Genomic DNA, 17,080 nt, shown 5'->3' with positions numbered 1-17,080 from the left:
TAACTTGGAATGTCTGTACCTTGCCAGAACCATAGAACCATACAGCACAAAACAGGCCCTTCGGCCCACCATGTCGTGCCGTCCATCAGACCACCCTCACACTACCTAACCCCTTCCTCCTGCATATCCCTCTATCTCACGTTCCTCCGTATGCCTATCCAACAAGCTCTTGAACCTGTTCAATGTATCTGCCTCCACCACCACCCCAGGCAGTGCATTCCATGCACCAACCACTCTTTGGGTGAAAAACCTCCCTCTGACATCTCCCCTGAACCTCCCACCCATAACCTTAAAGCCATGACCTCTCGTCTTGAGCATTGGTGCCCTGGGAAGGAGGCGCTGACTGTCTACTCTATCTATTCCTCTCAATATTTTATATACCTCTATCATGTCTCCTCTCATCCTCCTCCTTTCCAGTGAATAAAGCCCTAGCACCTTAAGCCTCTCCTCATATTCAATACCCTCCAATCCAGGCAGCGTCCTGGTAAATCTCCTCTGCACCCTCTCCAATGCCTCCACATCGTTCCTATAATGAGGTGACCAGAACTGAACACAGTACTCTAAATGTGGCCTAACTAGAGTTTTGAAAAGCTGCATCATAACCTCGCGGCTCTTAAACTCAATCCCGCGATTTATGAAAGCCAACATTCCATTGGCCTTCTTAACTGCTCTTTCCACCTGTGAGGCAACTTTCAACGAACTGTGAATATGAACCCCCAGATCCCTCTGCTCCTCCACACTGCCAAGTACCTTGCCATTCACCCAGTACTCTGCCCTGGAGTTTGTCCTTCCAAAGTGTACCACCTCACACTTCTCCGGATTGAACTCCATCTGCCACTTGTCAGCCCAGCTCTGCATCCTATCAATATCCCTCTGTAAGCTCCGACAGCCCTCCACACTATCCACAACACCGCCTATCTTAGTGTCGTCCGCAAACTTACTAACCCAGCCCTCCACCCCCTCATCTAAGTCATCTATAAATATCACAAAAAGTAGAGGTCCCAGAACCGATCCCTGCGGGACACCACTAGTCACTGCCTTCCAATCCGAGGGCACTCCTTCCACCACAACCCTCTGCTTTCTACATGCAAGCCAATTCCTAATCCACACAGCCAAGCTTCCTTGGATCCCTTGGCCTCTGACCTTCTGAAGAAGCCTACCATGAGGAACCTTATCAAATGCCTTACTAAAATCCATGTAAACCACATCCACCACACTGCCCTCATCAATCTTCCTGGTCACCTCCTCAAAGAACTCTATCAGGCTTGTGAGGCAAGATCTTCCCTTCACAAAGCCATGCTGGCTGTCCCTAATCAGTCCATGATTCTCTAGCTGTTCATAAATCCTATCCCTTAGAATCCTTTCTAACAGCTTACCCACCACAGACGTGAGACTCACCGGTCTATAATTCCCTGGCCTATCCCTATTACCTTTATTGAACAAGGGGACCACATTCGCAATCCTCCAATCCTCCGGCACCACCCCCGTAGACAACGAGGACTCAAAGATCCTTACCAGCGGTTCAGCAATCTCCTCCCTAGCCTCTCGAAGCAGCCTGGGGAAAATCCCATCAGGCCCTGGAGATTTATCTGTCTTAATATTATTTAACAACTTCAACACATCCTCTCTCTTGATATCAACAACCTCAAGAACATTACCCCTACCAGCACTCCCTTCCACATCATCAAGACCCCTCTCCCTGGTGAATACCGAAGAGAAGTACTCATTGAGAACTTCTCCCACTTCCGCCGCCTCCAGGCAAATTCTCCCACCTTTGTCCTTAATCGGACCTACCTTCACCCTAGCCATCCTCCTACCCTTCACGTACTTGAAAAAGGCCTTGGGATTTTCCTTAACCCTACTAGCCAAAGCCTTTTCATGTCTCCTTCTAGCTCTCCTCAGCCCTTTCTTAAGTTCCTTCCTCGCTACCCTATATTCCTCACGGGCCCTGTCTGAACCTGAAAAATGAAACACACAAACACAATAACTGTTGCCCAAGAACTCTTGAGGTACATCCTCATCACTATTGCTCTCAATGAGACAAAACATGCCTGTTGAGGGAAAAGGGTATCAGCTATACCTTCTTCTGGAGAGAAAAGAATAGCAAGTTACTGGTGTCGGTTTTACAATTGAGAATTTTCTAGTTAATTTCCATTGGCATCAATGTATGCCTATACATCCAACCGGTCAATAGGCCATTTGCCACCAACACTCAATAGCAAAGAAGAACAGAAAGAATCCTTCTACCCTACCTTTGATGTTTCTATCCAAATACAGGCAAGGTAGTCCTCTTGGGGTACATCAAAAAGCCACTGGGTCTCAACATGCAGACTCACACATGATGAACAGCCACGTAGGCCTGAGGCCTGCACCCCAGCAGGAATAAGTTCCTTCATAAAAGAAGGAAACGAAATTGGCAATGGGCATACATGCCAGCTCTTTTGAGATCTATTGATGCCTTTTAAACCTTTGGAAATACTTTTTACAGATGCAGTGAATCTCAAACACACACCCTGAGTGTAAACTGAGCACTTAGATATTTTAATTCAGAAACTTTGACAACTTCCCTCTCCCCATATTAAAAAAAAGTGGGAATGTGCTATTTGCAATTAGTTCAAGTCAACATGATATAGTGTGTAAAAAAAAACATGGTATCTCATCACACATCAAGATTTTGATCCCAGTGAACAGACTATTTAGTTCTCTGTCAATTTTTAAGGCAAAGTAAATGGCATCATTTCAATACAAGCCTCTGACAAACAAGCACCAGTGAATAAACCAATTGAGTCTCTCAAAGCAGCAATGCAAGAGGGAAAGCAGAATCATTGCACATTGGACATCAGCATGAAGTAAATATGCCTCTATTCCGCAAGCTTCTCTATGCCTGGTGAGACAACAGGAAACGATCGCATCGCTCCAGCATGACCTGTACTAGGGCCCTGCAACAGAAAAGCAGACAGTCAGACATAATGCAAAGCAGTTAACCACAATTTTCATTTATTCTTTTTTTATTTCTCTTTTCCCAGACCTGGGTATTGAATGAGTTGTATTGTCCATCTACTGTGGAAGACTGATAGCAAAAGCCCAATTTGTCTTCACCGAGTATCATAGTCCTCCCTCCTGCACCATTTCTCGAGGCTCATAATTTCTATGCTTGCTTGTATGTGTTGCAGGAGGTAATCTGGAGTTACCACCTTTTAAACTCCTGTTTTTATTTCCCTTTCCTAACTTCATCTTCTTGTTGGAGTTGATGCTAATGCAGAAAAACACTCGATGTCACTTCACAAGGGTAAAACCATTCTAAACTTTTGTGAGTTAGAAATGACCAAAGAGGAAAGGGAGAAGTTATAGGTTCTGTTGGGGCAGTTGACAGCTCGGCTACCAAAAGTAGAACAGAGGCAATGGAAGAAATTGGAAAGAGCAGATGAATAAATAAGATCTCAGAGGTGTGGTGGGAAGATACGATGCAAGGCTCTATAGGTTAGGATTTTAGATTTAATGAAAAGGGGAGGAAATATGTTTTTGCAAAATTCTTGATGATTTGCAAGGACAGAGAATAGAGGCCATCATTAAAGGAAACAAGTATTTGTGACAAAGGCTTGAATACTGTTTCCAGCAACAGTCAAGAAGGAAGGAAGCAGTCTAGGAGCTTTCACATATCTGTAAGTCACACAAGATGCACATGCCCAAACCAAGGGAAAAGGAATAAATCATTGCCAAGGATGGAGATGCAGAGGAGCTGAAAATACTAATCCAGCTTTCTCAGTATTCAGGTACATGCAAGTCTTATTTTGTTTCTAATTTTATAATATTGACCAGTGCAACATGTCAGACAGGAAATAAAACACAATAGAGGTAGTCCTGGGAAATGGAAACCAAGAATTATGATGTGTCTGACAGATACAAATCCTGTCTCCTCAGGTGACATCACCAATCAACAGCATGTAGATAATGAAGAGCAGCCTACCCTGGATTCTTGGGCAGCAAGGAAACTCGTAGTATGTGGCTCGGTTACTTACTGGTTCTCTTTAAGAGAAGCTCAGCATGATGGGCTATATGACTTCCTTCCATGCTGTTCCATTCTATAGTTCTTGGAGATGCACTGGGTGTACAAAGAGTCAAACTGCTCACCAGCAATACCACAGCTGTGGACCACAGAGGAGAGGTGCTGGCAGTAGTGGTCAAAATAATCACGCAGAATGCCATGGTGAATTCAAGATAAAATAAAAAAAACAGAAAGACAATAAACAGCAGGTAGGTAGTGCAGGAGAGCATAATGGGAAGAGGTTCCCCCTGAGGATCGTGGCCAGAGCCATCACCATCACAGCATAGATGGCTCAGCTGTGTAGGGAGACAGTAGAAATACCAAGAGACCATTGCTTATCGGGGATTCTATAGCTGGGGAGCAGACAGGCATATCTGTAGCAGATGTGATTCTGAGATGGCACATTGCCACTCATATTTCCAGCATTAAGGAAATTACTCAGCAACTAGATAAAATTCTGGAGAGGGAGGGTGAACAGCCAGAGGTCTTGGCCCATATTGGTACCAATAATGAATATAGAAAACAGGACAGGGTCTTGCAGGCAGATTTTAAGGAGTTAGGAAATAAAAACAGGTGTTTAGAAGGTGATAATCTCCAGATTACCTCCTGCAACACATACAAAAGCAAGCACAGAAATTGTATGTCTCAACAAATGGTGCAAGAAGGAAGGCTTTAGATCCCTGTGGCACTGGGACCATTTCAAGGGGAGGTGAGACCTCTGAGGAACAATCTGTCCTGAATGCAAAAAAAACAGGACCAATATCAACTGTAGGGAGTTATTTTAACTTATTTGGGAGGGTGGTTGGCCAGTGAAGATTGCAATGAATAGAAAAAAAAGGTGCAAACAAAAAAGGATTGAGTGAGATAAATAGCAACAGGGCAGGAGTTTTCAGACAGAAGCAGACAAGAAGGCCCAAAAAGTGTTTATAGAATACAAACATAAATACAAGCATATTAAACAAGGATATTGACCTGCAGGTGCAATTTACTACAATGGACTCTGATGTTGTAGTTATAGCAGAGATCCAGGTAAAAACACGGGGCAGGCATGGGTATGAAATATCCTTGGAAATATAGGGAAGGAAAGAAAAGGAAAGTGGCTGGGATTGACGGAAGCATACAAGGTTAAAAATGACATAATGGTAACCAAAATTAATTTGAGTAAAGAGAATACTGCAGTGCTGTAGAGAGAGGATATCCTCAAATGGTCAACAACAGAATATGTTTAGACTTAAAGAACAACAGAAATGAGACAACTGGCATTATTCTACAGGCACCAAGTAGTGGGAAAGATATCGAGGAGCAAATCTGGAAGGAGATATGCAATAGTAATGGGGAGCTTATTCAAATGTATACTGGAATAAGCAACAGCAAAAGGGCAAACAGGAGAAGGAGTTTTTTTAAGTGTGGTCAGGAGAACTTTCTTGATCTGTGCATTTCTAGCTCAATGAAGAAAATAACATTGCTTGCGTTGGTTCTGATAAATGAGCCAAACTAAATGAAGTAGGGGAATATCTAGGAAATAGTGATCATAATACTATAAGATTTAGAATAGCTATGGAAAAGGTCAAAAGAGTAAAGGACACCCAGAATTGGGCAATATCTTGTTGTACCTTAAGTATTTCAATCGAGAGCTTTATGTGCACAGTTCATTAAAAGTGACAATGGAGGCTAAGAAAGTGGTTAAAAAAAAAGCAAACAGGATTCTGGTCTTTATTAACAGAGGCATGTAGTGTAAAAGCAAGGAAATCATGATGAATATTTATAAAACATAAACATGGCCACAACAAGATATTGAGGAACTTTAGTTATGTGGATAAAGTGGAAAAGCTGGGATTGACGGAAGCATACAAGGTTAAAAATGACATAATGGTAACCAAAATTAATTTCTGATCAAACCAAATGGGGCAAAGGGTTAATGCGAGTACATCAGCTTTCCAAACTAACATATCACATACCAGAATTGATCAAGCTTCTGCTCTGTGTGGCTTAGTACCATGATAAGGGCCTTAATCCATCAGAATAAGCTAATTCAATGCTTTATATACAGGTTCATGTAAGCCCCCTCTCACCTCTGTCTTTTCTCTGCAATCTTTAGTATATCGCAAACCCTGAAAAATCTCTGCGACATGTTCCCATGCAGACCGCTGTCCTGTAACACACTGAGTGCCTGGTCTGGACCAACTTCCTTGGCAAGGAGAAGAGCCACATTCTCCAGAGTGATGCAATTTGACCAATCAGAATCATCATCAGTGACACTGTCTCCATTCTGCAAAGCAGCACAATGAGTAATGTCACGGTGATTCCGAACCAGTTCCAGAATAAATTTCCACTCCTCCAGGGTCTCGGGCATCATACCTAAACAAAAGAGCCGTGATGTTTACATTTTCCCAGTTCAGTTAGGGGTTTGGATAGGATAGTACAAGAGACACACACACATTTTGTACAACTTATCTTAAACACGATGATACAATGAGGACTGGGTTAGCCGGTCCACAGACAGAGAAGTCTGTGCCGTGTGAACAGACTTTTTCAAAACAACACAATATGCACACACTTTATCAAATTGGGTTAGTCAGGACAAGGCAATGAGAACAGACTCTGACACTGATCTACAATATGTCCAGAAGAGACTAGCATAACAGGACAACATGGACATACTTAGTCTTGCCTGCGATATTCAGAATGGGAACTGCACTAATAATCTTAGCAAGATGGAGTAGCCACATTTCAACTTTTCACATATATCTACTCTCTTCCCTTATCATTTGAATAGAGTTCCTAAATCAAATCTGCTTCAACTGGGAAATATCACTTGCATAACAAAAGAGGAAATTATGTGCATATTGAATTACCTCAGGGGAAGTCTGTTTGGAAGTACGAAACTCCAAAAAAAAATCAATTTAATTGATAGACAATGAAATACAAACCATTCTGTGCATCAAGTAGGCTTATATCATCAAGGTAAACAATGACAGTGAAAGCTTCAGTTCTGCGCTCCAGCTGCAGACAAAGTGACAGATAACCAGGCCAGAACCTGAGAACACAAACAAGCCCATGTTAAAACACAAGTCATTACTCTAGCCAAAAAATACATCATCATATGGATATGTGGCTTCCAGATCCCATTCTCTCTCCATTATCTCCTATACTTAATTTGGTTTCCTAACTTTGCCCCTTACCAGCTACCTCACTGATCCTTCCTTCTATGCCTTTTTCAATAAGTGGACTCATCTCCATAATTATTTTGTAACCAAGCCTCTTTGGTCCTCCCAAGACCAGCATGCTCCCATAGTCACTATTAGATTTGGTAAAAGCTTTTTCATCGTTCAGGAATTACAAACAATTTACAATGATCATACAAATTCCACAGTCAATCTCTCACCATCAGCTTTGGTGACACTTGGCTACATCTCAGCCATTTGCCTACATCTCAGCCATTTGCCTACATCTCAGCCATTTGCCATCCACCTTCCACTCCAACTTTTTTTAAAGACCTTTTAAAATTCTCATTTGCTTCATTCATCTCCTCACTGACAGGATTCACTTTATTCCATTTTAGATCAATTGACAGTTTTTTGGCTTTACCCATCATCCCTACTCAGGAAGTAGATTTATTTTTCATATTGCTTGCTGCTTCTAATGGTGCTGATTCTTTGAGGGGTCCAACTTCACTGGTGTAGACCTCTTCTCAGTCCTTCAGTTAACTAGCAGTTCTTCATGGGAGAATGGACAATGGGAGGCTCTTCAAAAGTTGGAATATTTTAACTAATACTTAGCCTAATGATACCAAAAGTTTACTAAAATGACAAAAATGATATCTATTCATGTCTTCCTCTTTAATCCAGGATACTCAGACCAATTATAGCTCTCAAAATGCTGAGGTAGACCAATTCAGCAATCGGAACAGGAGCTTTCTGATCTTTACAGATTAGTTTTACCTATTACACAACTGTCAGAACTTCTACCAACTGCTAAGTAAATTTTTGAACCTTTGTGAACAGAGACATGGAAATAAGTACCAGAGGAAGAACTCTGGTTGACTTACCCGTGAGATCTACAAATGTTCAACATGTTTTCCTTTGTGGCAAGATCTCCTGGCAGCTGAATAAAATAACTGATCAGTTGAGCATAGCCCCAGGTAAATCGATGAGAGTGAGGCCTGAGAGGTAAAACAAAAGCAAGTACTTAGGTGAAAGCCCCCGTGTTGGATTAGCCTTCCTGTTTTCACAGCCCGTAGCTTAGAATCAAAACTGTGGGTGTAGTCCCAGTTCAGGGACTTGAGAACACTAATATTAAGGGACACTGCACTGTTGGAGTTGCCATTATTTAGATGAGACATTAATCTGCTCCTCAAAAATAAAAAAAATCCCAGAGCAACAGTTCAAAGATGAGCAATATACAAGATGCTGGAGGAACTCAAGAAGGTCAGGCAGCATCTATGGAAGGAAATGGACAGTCAACATTTCAGGTTGAGACCCATTGCTCCAGATTCCAGAATCTGCAGTCTCACGCAACTCCATTGGTTGGCAATGTTCTGGCCAAACAACATCTAAACAAAATGCCTGGTCTGTATCAAATTAGTGTTTTGTTACGTAAATGACAAATGAGTCATCCCTGGCTGTAATAGTTTCTGAAAGACTATACAAGTGAGTATTTTGTTTCTTTTGAAGTGATTTTCTCTCTTATGCTTGGATGCTGTTGCCTCCCAAAATTTGGTCCTTTTTCTCAGAACTCCAAATCCGAATCCTCTGAACAGGTTTCCACCCACGGTACTGAAACAGTGCGCATCAAATCAGCAACAACATCCTGTGAATGTGATATGGTAAGCTCTCCTCCATCATCTCTCGCAGCCTACCTTCAGCCTTTGATATAGTTGACCACACCATCCTACTCCAATGCCAATCCACAATCCACTAGCAGGGCAAGTTACCTGTTCCATTCTCATCCATCCTGACTTGCAGTCAGATTACTTGTAAGTCAGGTTTCTCCACCAGCTCCAGAAAATCTATTTTTGGCCCTTCACTATTTCTGATCTACATGTTGCCCCTCAGTGGCATTAAGTGAAAATACGACAATTTTCATTAGCAAACTGAGGACAACCAGCTCTATTGCTACGTCTCTAACTTGTTATACTGCAATGGATGAGTATAAATTTCCTTCAAATTTTGGGATTTAAATTTAATTTCACGGGAGATTCAGTCTGCTTGACAAAGCTGTAAACTAGCAGGGAATAAGAAAAAGATCCTGAGAAGCAATAATTTAAACTGTAACAAGGAGAAAGTACCCTTCAGCTCTGTGCAGATCTATTACAAAATCTGGCTCTTGACATACTATTTATTAAATATAATCTCCGTAACACCTTACTGTAATTATGTGATCTGTAATTCATTCAAGGGTTATGCAAAATATTACAGGATTTTATAGAATGCATAAATAAGCCAAGTCATTTGTTGTGCCAACAATTTATCACCATCCATCATCATTCACTGTAAAGAGCATCTTTAATCCATGGATTGCAGTAGTTCATTTAAGAGGCTCACCATTTTGTCAAAGATAATTAGGGGCAAGGAAATGCTGGCTAGCAATACTTGTATCCCATTAAAATAAAAAAAATACTTAGCACTTCAATTGGATCCAGATTTCTGAGCAAAACTGCAGAATTTGGAAAACATTGCATATGGTCAGATATTTTCAGGATGTCTGGTAGATGCCACACTTTGTCAAACATAACCTATGCACACTGTACTGTAGGAAATCATAAAAGAGGTCACTCTGCACTGCAGCATGGTGCTAAAGCTAGCAAAGAGCTTAAAAAATGTCTCCTTACCTGGGATTTTCATCAATATCTGTGGTGTCAGCCCTCTGAGGAGCATCATGAGACACAGCAAGTTGTAGCCAATCCATTTTCCTACATTTTGACTGAAGGATAGCCTCTAACATGTTTAGTCTGTTCACAGGAAACGCAAGAACATTAGAAAATACGAGCAGAATCAGCCCCTCAAGCCCACCCTGCCATTCAACATGATCAGGGTTGATCTGTCCCAGACTTCATCTCCTCTTCTGTGCCAGTTCCCCATAGCTCTCATTTCCCTGACCTTTCAAAAGTTTATTTACTTCCACTTAAAATATCTCCAATGATCCAGCCTCCATAAGGATAGAGAATTCCAGTGATCCCATAGAAACAGAATGGAAAAGCTTTAGATCAAGGTGATCGAATTCTTTGTAAAGATCCCTCCATTCCCACGTCTTCAGTAATGGATGAAACACCAGTCTCACAATATTTCTCTGAAGAAAAGCTTTACTTAATTATATCACCCCACTTTTAAAAGTACAAATATCCAGTTGTTGCCAATATACACAATGTGGCTACAAGAGCAGGTCAGAGGCCAGGAATCATCTGGTGGGTAACTCACCTCCTTACTCCCCAAAGCATGTCCACTTTCTACAAGGCTCAAATCAGGAGTGTGATGGAACACTCTTCACCTGCCTGGATGAGTGCAGCTTCAACAATCAAGAAGCTCGACTCATACAGGACATAGCAACCTGCTTGATAGGCACCCCATTCACAACCATTCACTCACTCCATCACTGACGCACAGTAGCAGCAGTTAGTTCCATCTACAGGATGCACTGCAGCTACTCACCAAGCCTCCTTAGACAGCACCTTTCAAACCCATGACCTCTACCAGCTAGAAGAACAACAAAAGCATGGGAACAGCACCGCCTGGAAGGTGACGTCCAAGCCACAGATCATCCTGACTTGGAAATATATCACCATTCCTTCCCTGTCATTGGGTCAAAATCCTGGAACTCTCTCCTAAACAGCATTGTGGGCATCCCCACACCTCAAGGACTGCGGAGGTTCAAGGCAACAGCTCACCACCACCTACTCAAGGGCAATTAGTGTTGGGCAATTAAATGCTGCCCCAGCCTGCTAAGCCCACATCCCTTGAACAAACTTAAAAAATATTTCATGCCAGTTTGCCTTTGTGTCTTGTTTTTACCTACAAGTCTTGACAAAGAGGTGTAATTTTAAATCTTAGACAAAATGTGTAAAACAGGTGTTATTAGCCACCCTTTAGACATCTCTCCCAATTTCCACTAAGAACTAATCCAATGTTGCCCAATGTCAAAAGTACCCCTAGAAAGTACCAGCGGGTATGCAACTGTCAACAATGTAGCCTGATCCTATCGTAACCTCAGATATGCAAGTTCCATCAGTGGTCATGAGATAGTGATAACAAGCACAAAATCTGGCCAATTTTGCCCCTTCCTAACTCACAGGTGCAGAGATCAAATTTGATATTCCTAATGTCCCCTTTCAAATATGTATCCATTTCCCATTCGAATGCCATGATTGAATCTGCCTTGACCACCTATCCTTATAAAAGTACTAACCAGTTGTTGTGTTAATGTCCACCAATTCTTCATCTTTTGACAATGGGAACAGTTCCTCTGTCTAAACTGTTTGTGGGTTTAAGTCCCTCTATCAGATCTGCTCTCAATCCTTAATGCTCAAAGGACAACCCCAGCTTTTCCAGTCTATCCATATTGGTTGGCACAGTGGTGCAGCCAGTGGAGCCCCTATCTCACAGCTCCAGAATCCTGACCTCTGGTGCTGTGTGAACGTTTCATGTTCTCCCTGTGACTGCATTGGGTTTCCCCTGGGTATTCTGGTTTACTCTCACTTCCCTGGGTATTCTGGTTTACTCTCACTTCCCAACGATATGTGGGTTGGTAGGCTAATTGGGCACTGTAAAATGTCCTTTGCATGTAGGTAAATAGTACAATCTGGGTGTAGTTGATGGGAACGTGGCGAGAATAAAATTGAACTGGTGTAGAATGGTTGGTATGGACTTGATGGGCTTGTTTCCATGCTGAATGACTATAACCAGGTCACTTATTCAGGAGTAATTTTAATCTATTCTGCACCCTCCCTAAGGACTTCCCATCTTTCCCAAAGTGTGGTGTCCAGGACTGTACACAATATTCCAGTGGTGGCTGAACGGTGCAATCATGACATCCTTGCTTTTGTACTCTACGCTTCCATTTATAAAGCCCAGGATCCCCATGTTGTTTTAATCCACTTTCTCAATCAGCCCTGCAGCTTCCAACATTTGTGCACAAACACCCAGGTCTTTCTATTCCTTTTTCTCTTTTAAAATTATGCCCACTAGTTTATATTGCCTCTTGTAGTTTATGCTGATTTGATGAAAAAAGAAAACTCATCTATAACATTTTCAACAATTTGAATAGTACTATCTGAAGAAATCAGATGCTGCAGGAAATACATGCAGATACTTGTCTACATTGCATATGTAGGTGTTTCTCCATTTGACTAACAGGGTGGCTACAAGTACAATGCAAGATCTCCAGTATGAATTCCTTGGACAAAGCTGTACAAAGAACAAATCTATTTGGGTCATAGATAACGATCTTTGTCTATCTTTAACAGTGGCATTTTGCACACCCATTTTTTAAAATGTTCTTTGAATGGAATGCTGTGCTTTATATGCAAATAATCAATAGAACAATTAAAGACACTTATTGTATCTACAATAGAGGATCTGGGAGCACATAAAAACTGAGCAAAAACCCCCTAAAGCTCACAATTGACCTTAGCAGGGATCCTGAATCTGAGCATTTGGATTTTGGATGTGGATATCAGCTTAGCAATCTTCCACTGTACATAGCAAGGCTAACATTGATTAAGCACCAACCTTTGGTCCTCTGGCTTGGATTTAACCAGGTTGTCAATGTATGCCAAGAAGTGACCTGGTTGATTCTTACACAACTCCTTTATCTCAGATGGGAGAATGCTATGATGGAACTGGACAAGAGATCTTAATGCAAGTTCACCAAATTTCTCGTACATTCTGCGGAGATTAAAAACACAAATAACAAGGAAGGACAACCATTAATGATACTTTAAACATTGGCTTTCACTGAGGACTACATGTTCTGGACTTCCATGCTACTACAATGTAGGACAAAAGTACAGAATTCACAAAAGGTCACCACCAAGTCCAGGAGCATTCCAAAACGTGGCAAGGTGGAGGGCAGGAAATACTCTGTATCTGACTCCCTCAGCTTCAAGCTTTCTGCAGGTTGTATATCTAGCATGACCCATTTATTTGATTAATGTTAATTATTAATTGATTTTAAATGTATCTTATCAACAGACATTTAGAAACAGTGAGAAAAACCTTCTATGGATGGGGCCTTTGATTATCCAGTCTTCAAACTAGCTGCCACTTGTGGCCACTCAGCCTCAAGGAAAGGTTGCCACAGCGAGGTCTGCAGGACAGTGCAACTATGGCAGTCTGTAAGAGGCAACTGTAAGGCACTGGCTGGGTGCAAGGTGTTCCAGCCCATCATATCACAGAACAACCAGCAAATGCACAAATAACAAGCTCAACTGCAAGGTGAAAAATATCAATAAGACCAATAGTTCTGTTAAATCATTCTATTTTAACAGGTTCCCTTTACTTCCTGTAAGGAAACCAGTTCTGAATAGGATTGACTTACATTCATTTTTTGGGAAACGAATGAATCAAGACACAAATCAAATTCAATCAACATCCCATTGCTGGAAACTGTCTAAAATATAACAGAATAGGAAGCCTGAAAAAAGATTGCAAACCATGGAGTAATTGTGAATCATAATGTAGGGACACCTTAAAGTAGGCCAAACCATTTAAATTGGTCAAGTGCTGAAAAAGAGAAGTAGGAGACATTAGAGATGGGAAAAACCAATCTAAGCTAAACTCCCACAATACAAGTTGAGTTGAACTAGAGAAATATTCACAAATTGCAGCAAAGATGATTAAAAGTGAATGTGGACAGACTTACCTCGCTGCATGTGCCAGTAGAAGAGAACTCCCTAACACCTTTTCATCATTGAGTAACTTCAGTACTTTTCGCAGGTCCCCATCATTAATGGCATTGGTGATTGGGTCTGATTGTGTTATCTCTGAAATATAAATAAATCAAAATTTATAGTTTGTCACAGCCCCTGTCATAACCCTTGCTTCACAGTTACAGCTGGTACCTTTGTGATCATCCAACAACAGGACCAGAATAGTTCCCTGCAGCACATACAAGTAATGCTGAGCCAACCCCAGTAAGAACAATTTCAGTTCCAGCCCTTGTCATGGATCACTCTAATTATGAATGCCACGGAGTTTCACATAGCTTTCACCAGGTCACACTGCAAGACCTCCTTCCACCAGCACTCCAATTGCAATGCCAGTCAGCCAGCACCACCACAACTGGTTTCACATCTGCCAGTTTAGCCCTAATTTCATCATCATTGGTTGCTATTCTGGACATTGAAACAGGTAGTAGTGCCAGCCTTCAGCAAGAAACAACTCCAAGGCAGATTATTAATTAGATTTCAGCCAATTCTATTTTGTAATAAATCTTTTTCCCCTGCTGCCTTTCTCATTATCACAGCGATCACTATCAAGCCCAGTCTTGTATTCATTAAATATCTGTCCACAAACATTCCCATCAGTGCTCACTGAATAACAATCCAGAACAAGAATCGTGACACCTTACACCTTTCATAAAGCTATCAGGGATGCCAAGAGACAATACCAGTCCAAATTCGAGTCCCAGACCAGCCGCAAGTTGTGGCAGGGCTTACATGCTATAACAGGCTACAAATTGAAGTCGGGAAGCATCGCCAACAACAGTGCATCCCTTCCTGATGAGCTTAATGCATACTATGCACATACTGAACAGATGGGTATTGGAATGTCACACCCGCCTTGACAGCCACACCCACAGTCACCTTTGCAGATGTCAGAATAGTCTTCCATAGAGTGAACCCGCGGAAAGCATCTGGCCTGGATGGTGTCTCTGACTGTGTCCTCAGATCCTGCGCAGTTCAGCTGGTGGGGGTATTTGCAGACATTTTTAACCTCTCCCTACTTCAATCTGAGGTTCACACTAGTTTCAAGAAGACCACTATCATCCCAGTACCTAAGAAAAATAAGGTAACCTGTCTTAATGACTACCGCCCAGTAGCTCTGACATCCACTATCATGAAGTACTTTGAGAGGCTGGTCAAGGCACGCATTAACTCCAGCCTCCCAAACAACCTCAACCCACTGCAATTTGCCTACTGTCGAAACAGGTCCACAGCTGACACCATCTCCCTGGCCCTATACTGATCTCTGGAGTATCTAGACCATAAAGACACCTATGTTAGACTATTGTTTATTGACTGCAGCTCCACCCTCCATACTATAAGTCCAAGAAAACTCATCTTCAAACTCCTAGACCTGGGACTCAACACCTCCCTTTGCAACTGGATCCTTGACTTCCCGACCAACAGACCACAATCAGTAAAGATAGTTAGCAACACCTCTGCCATAATTATTCTCAACACTGGTGCCCCACAATGCTGTGTTCTCAGCCCCCTACTTTTCTCCCCATACACTCACAACTGCATGGCCAGATTCTGCTCTAGCCCCATCTACAAGTTTGCAGATGACATCACCGTGGTGGGCCAAATCTCAAATAATGATGAGTCAGATCACCGGTAGGAGATAGAGATCCTATCACATGGTGTCATGACAACAACCTTTCCCTTAATGTCAGCAAAGCAAAAGAGCTGGTCATTGACTTCGGGGGTGGCGGTGGGGGGGGGGGGGGGGTGCGTGCACATGCTCCTGTTTACATCAATGATGTTGAGGTTGACAGGGTTGAAAGCTTCAAGTCCCTAGGAGTGAACTTAATCAATAGTCCTGGTCCAACCACATAGATGCCACGGCTAAGAAAGCTCGCCAGTGTCTCTACTTTCTCAGCAGGCTAAAGAAATTTGGCACATCCCCTTTGACCTTCACCAATTTTTATAGATGCACCATAGAAAGCATCCTATCCGGATGCATCACAGCTTGGTATGGCAACTGCTCTGCCCCTGACTGCAAGAAACTGTAGAGAGTTGTGGACACAGCTCACCGCATCACAGAAACCAGGCTCCCCTCCATGGACTATGTCTATACTTCTCATTGCCTCGGTAAGGGCAGGCACGGTAGTGTAGCGGTTAGTGTAACACTATTACAGCGCCAGAAACCTCGGTTCAATTCTGGCCACTGTCTGTAAGGAGTTTGTACGTTCTCCCAATGTCTGTGTGGGTTTCCTCTAGGTGCTCCGGTTTCCTCCCACATTCCAAAGACGTATGGGTTAGGAAGTTGTAGGCATGCTACGTTGGTGCTGGAAGCGTAGCGACAGTTGCGGGCTACCCCCAGAACACTCTACGCAAAAGATGCATTTCACTGTGTGTTTCGACGTACATGTGACTAATAAAGATATCTTACCTTAAAGCAGCCAACGTTATCAAAGACCCCACCCACCCTGGACATTCTCTCTTCTTCCCCCTCCCATTAGGCAGAAGGTACAAAAGCTTGAAAGCACGTTCCACCAGGCCTGAAGGACAGCTTCTATCTCGCTGTTACAAGACTATTGAATGGTCCCCTAGTAAAATAAGACAGAATCTGACTTCACAATCTACCTCGTCATGGCTTTGCACCTCATTATCTACCTGCACTGCACTTTCTCTGTATCTGCAACACTTTATTCTGCATTCTGTTATTGTTTTCCCTTGTACTACTTCAATGCATTGTTCTAATGAAATGATCGTGCAAAACAAAGTTTTTCACTGTACCTTGGTACATGTGAGAATAATAAACTAATTTACCAATATCCCCAACCTGACACAGTTATGTTAATAGTAATTCAATACTCAAAACTCCAATCAAACATACTTCTAGCGAAGGTTGAATCCAGGGCCTTGCAAGTCTGTGCAATTCAACTGCTTGCTAGATAAGCTTGTTGAGACTCACCTGGTATCTTTAGCCAAAAATATTTTTCCAGTGAAATCAATGTAGAGATTTAAGGCAACAATTCCTTTGATCCTCACTAAATTCAGAACAAACCAGTTCAGTAAACTGCAAATGATATACCTCAGTGCATATGACAATAATAAACCAATTCCAATTGAAGGATCATTGCTGTCTGTCTCAG

The 17,080-nt window shown here is 42.1% G+C and overlaps 1 protein-coding gene across 3 annotated transcripts in view; it reads right to left on the bottom strand.

Moving 5' to 3' along the window:
- Window positions 1-2,520: 2,520 nt before the first annotated feature.
- Window positions 2,521-17,080, bottom strand: part of hps5 (HPS5 biogenesis of lysosomal organelles complex 2 subunit 2) — a 56,147-nt gene continuing 41,587 nt past the window's right edge. For all 3 annotated transcript variants that reach the window (XM_052029148.1, XM_052029145.1, XM_052029146.1), the window contains 7 exons: window positions 13,901-14,021; window positions 12,769-12,924; window positions 9,876-9,995; window positions 8,094-8,207; window positions 6,976-7,082; window positions 6,118-6,403; window positions 2,521-2,939 (listed from right to left, as the gene is read on the bottom strand). In XM_052029148.1, coding sequence (XP_051885108.1) covers window positions 2,879-2,939; window positions 6,118-6,403; window positions 6,976-7,082; window positions 8,094-8,207; window positions 9,876-9,995; window positions 12,769-12,924; window positions 13,901-14,021 — 965 coding nt within the window. In that variant the 3' untranslated portion in view covers window positions 2,521-2,878. The remainder of the gene's footprint in view (window positions 2,940-6,117; window positions 6,404-6,975; window positions 7,083-8,093; window positions 8,208-9,875; window positions 9,996-12,768; window positions 12,925-13,900; window positions 14,022-17,080) is intronic.

This window comes from Pristis pectinata, chromosome 14, assembly GCF_009764475.1.
Source record: "Pristis pectinata isolate sPriPec2 chromosome 14, sPriPec2.1.pri, whole genome shotgun sequence".
Taxonomy (NCBI): domain Eukaryota; kingdom Metazoa; phylum Chordata; class Chondrichthyes; order Rhinopristiformes; family Pristidae; genus Pristis; species Pristis pectinata.
This window is presented reverse-complemented; position numbering and strand designations above follow the sequence as displayed.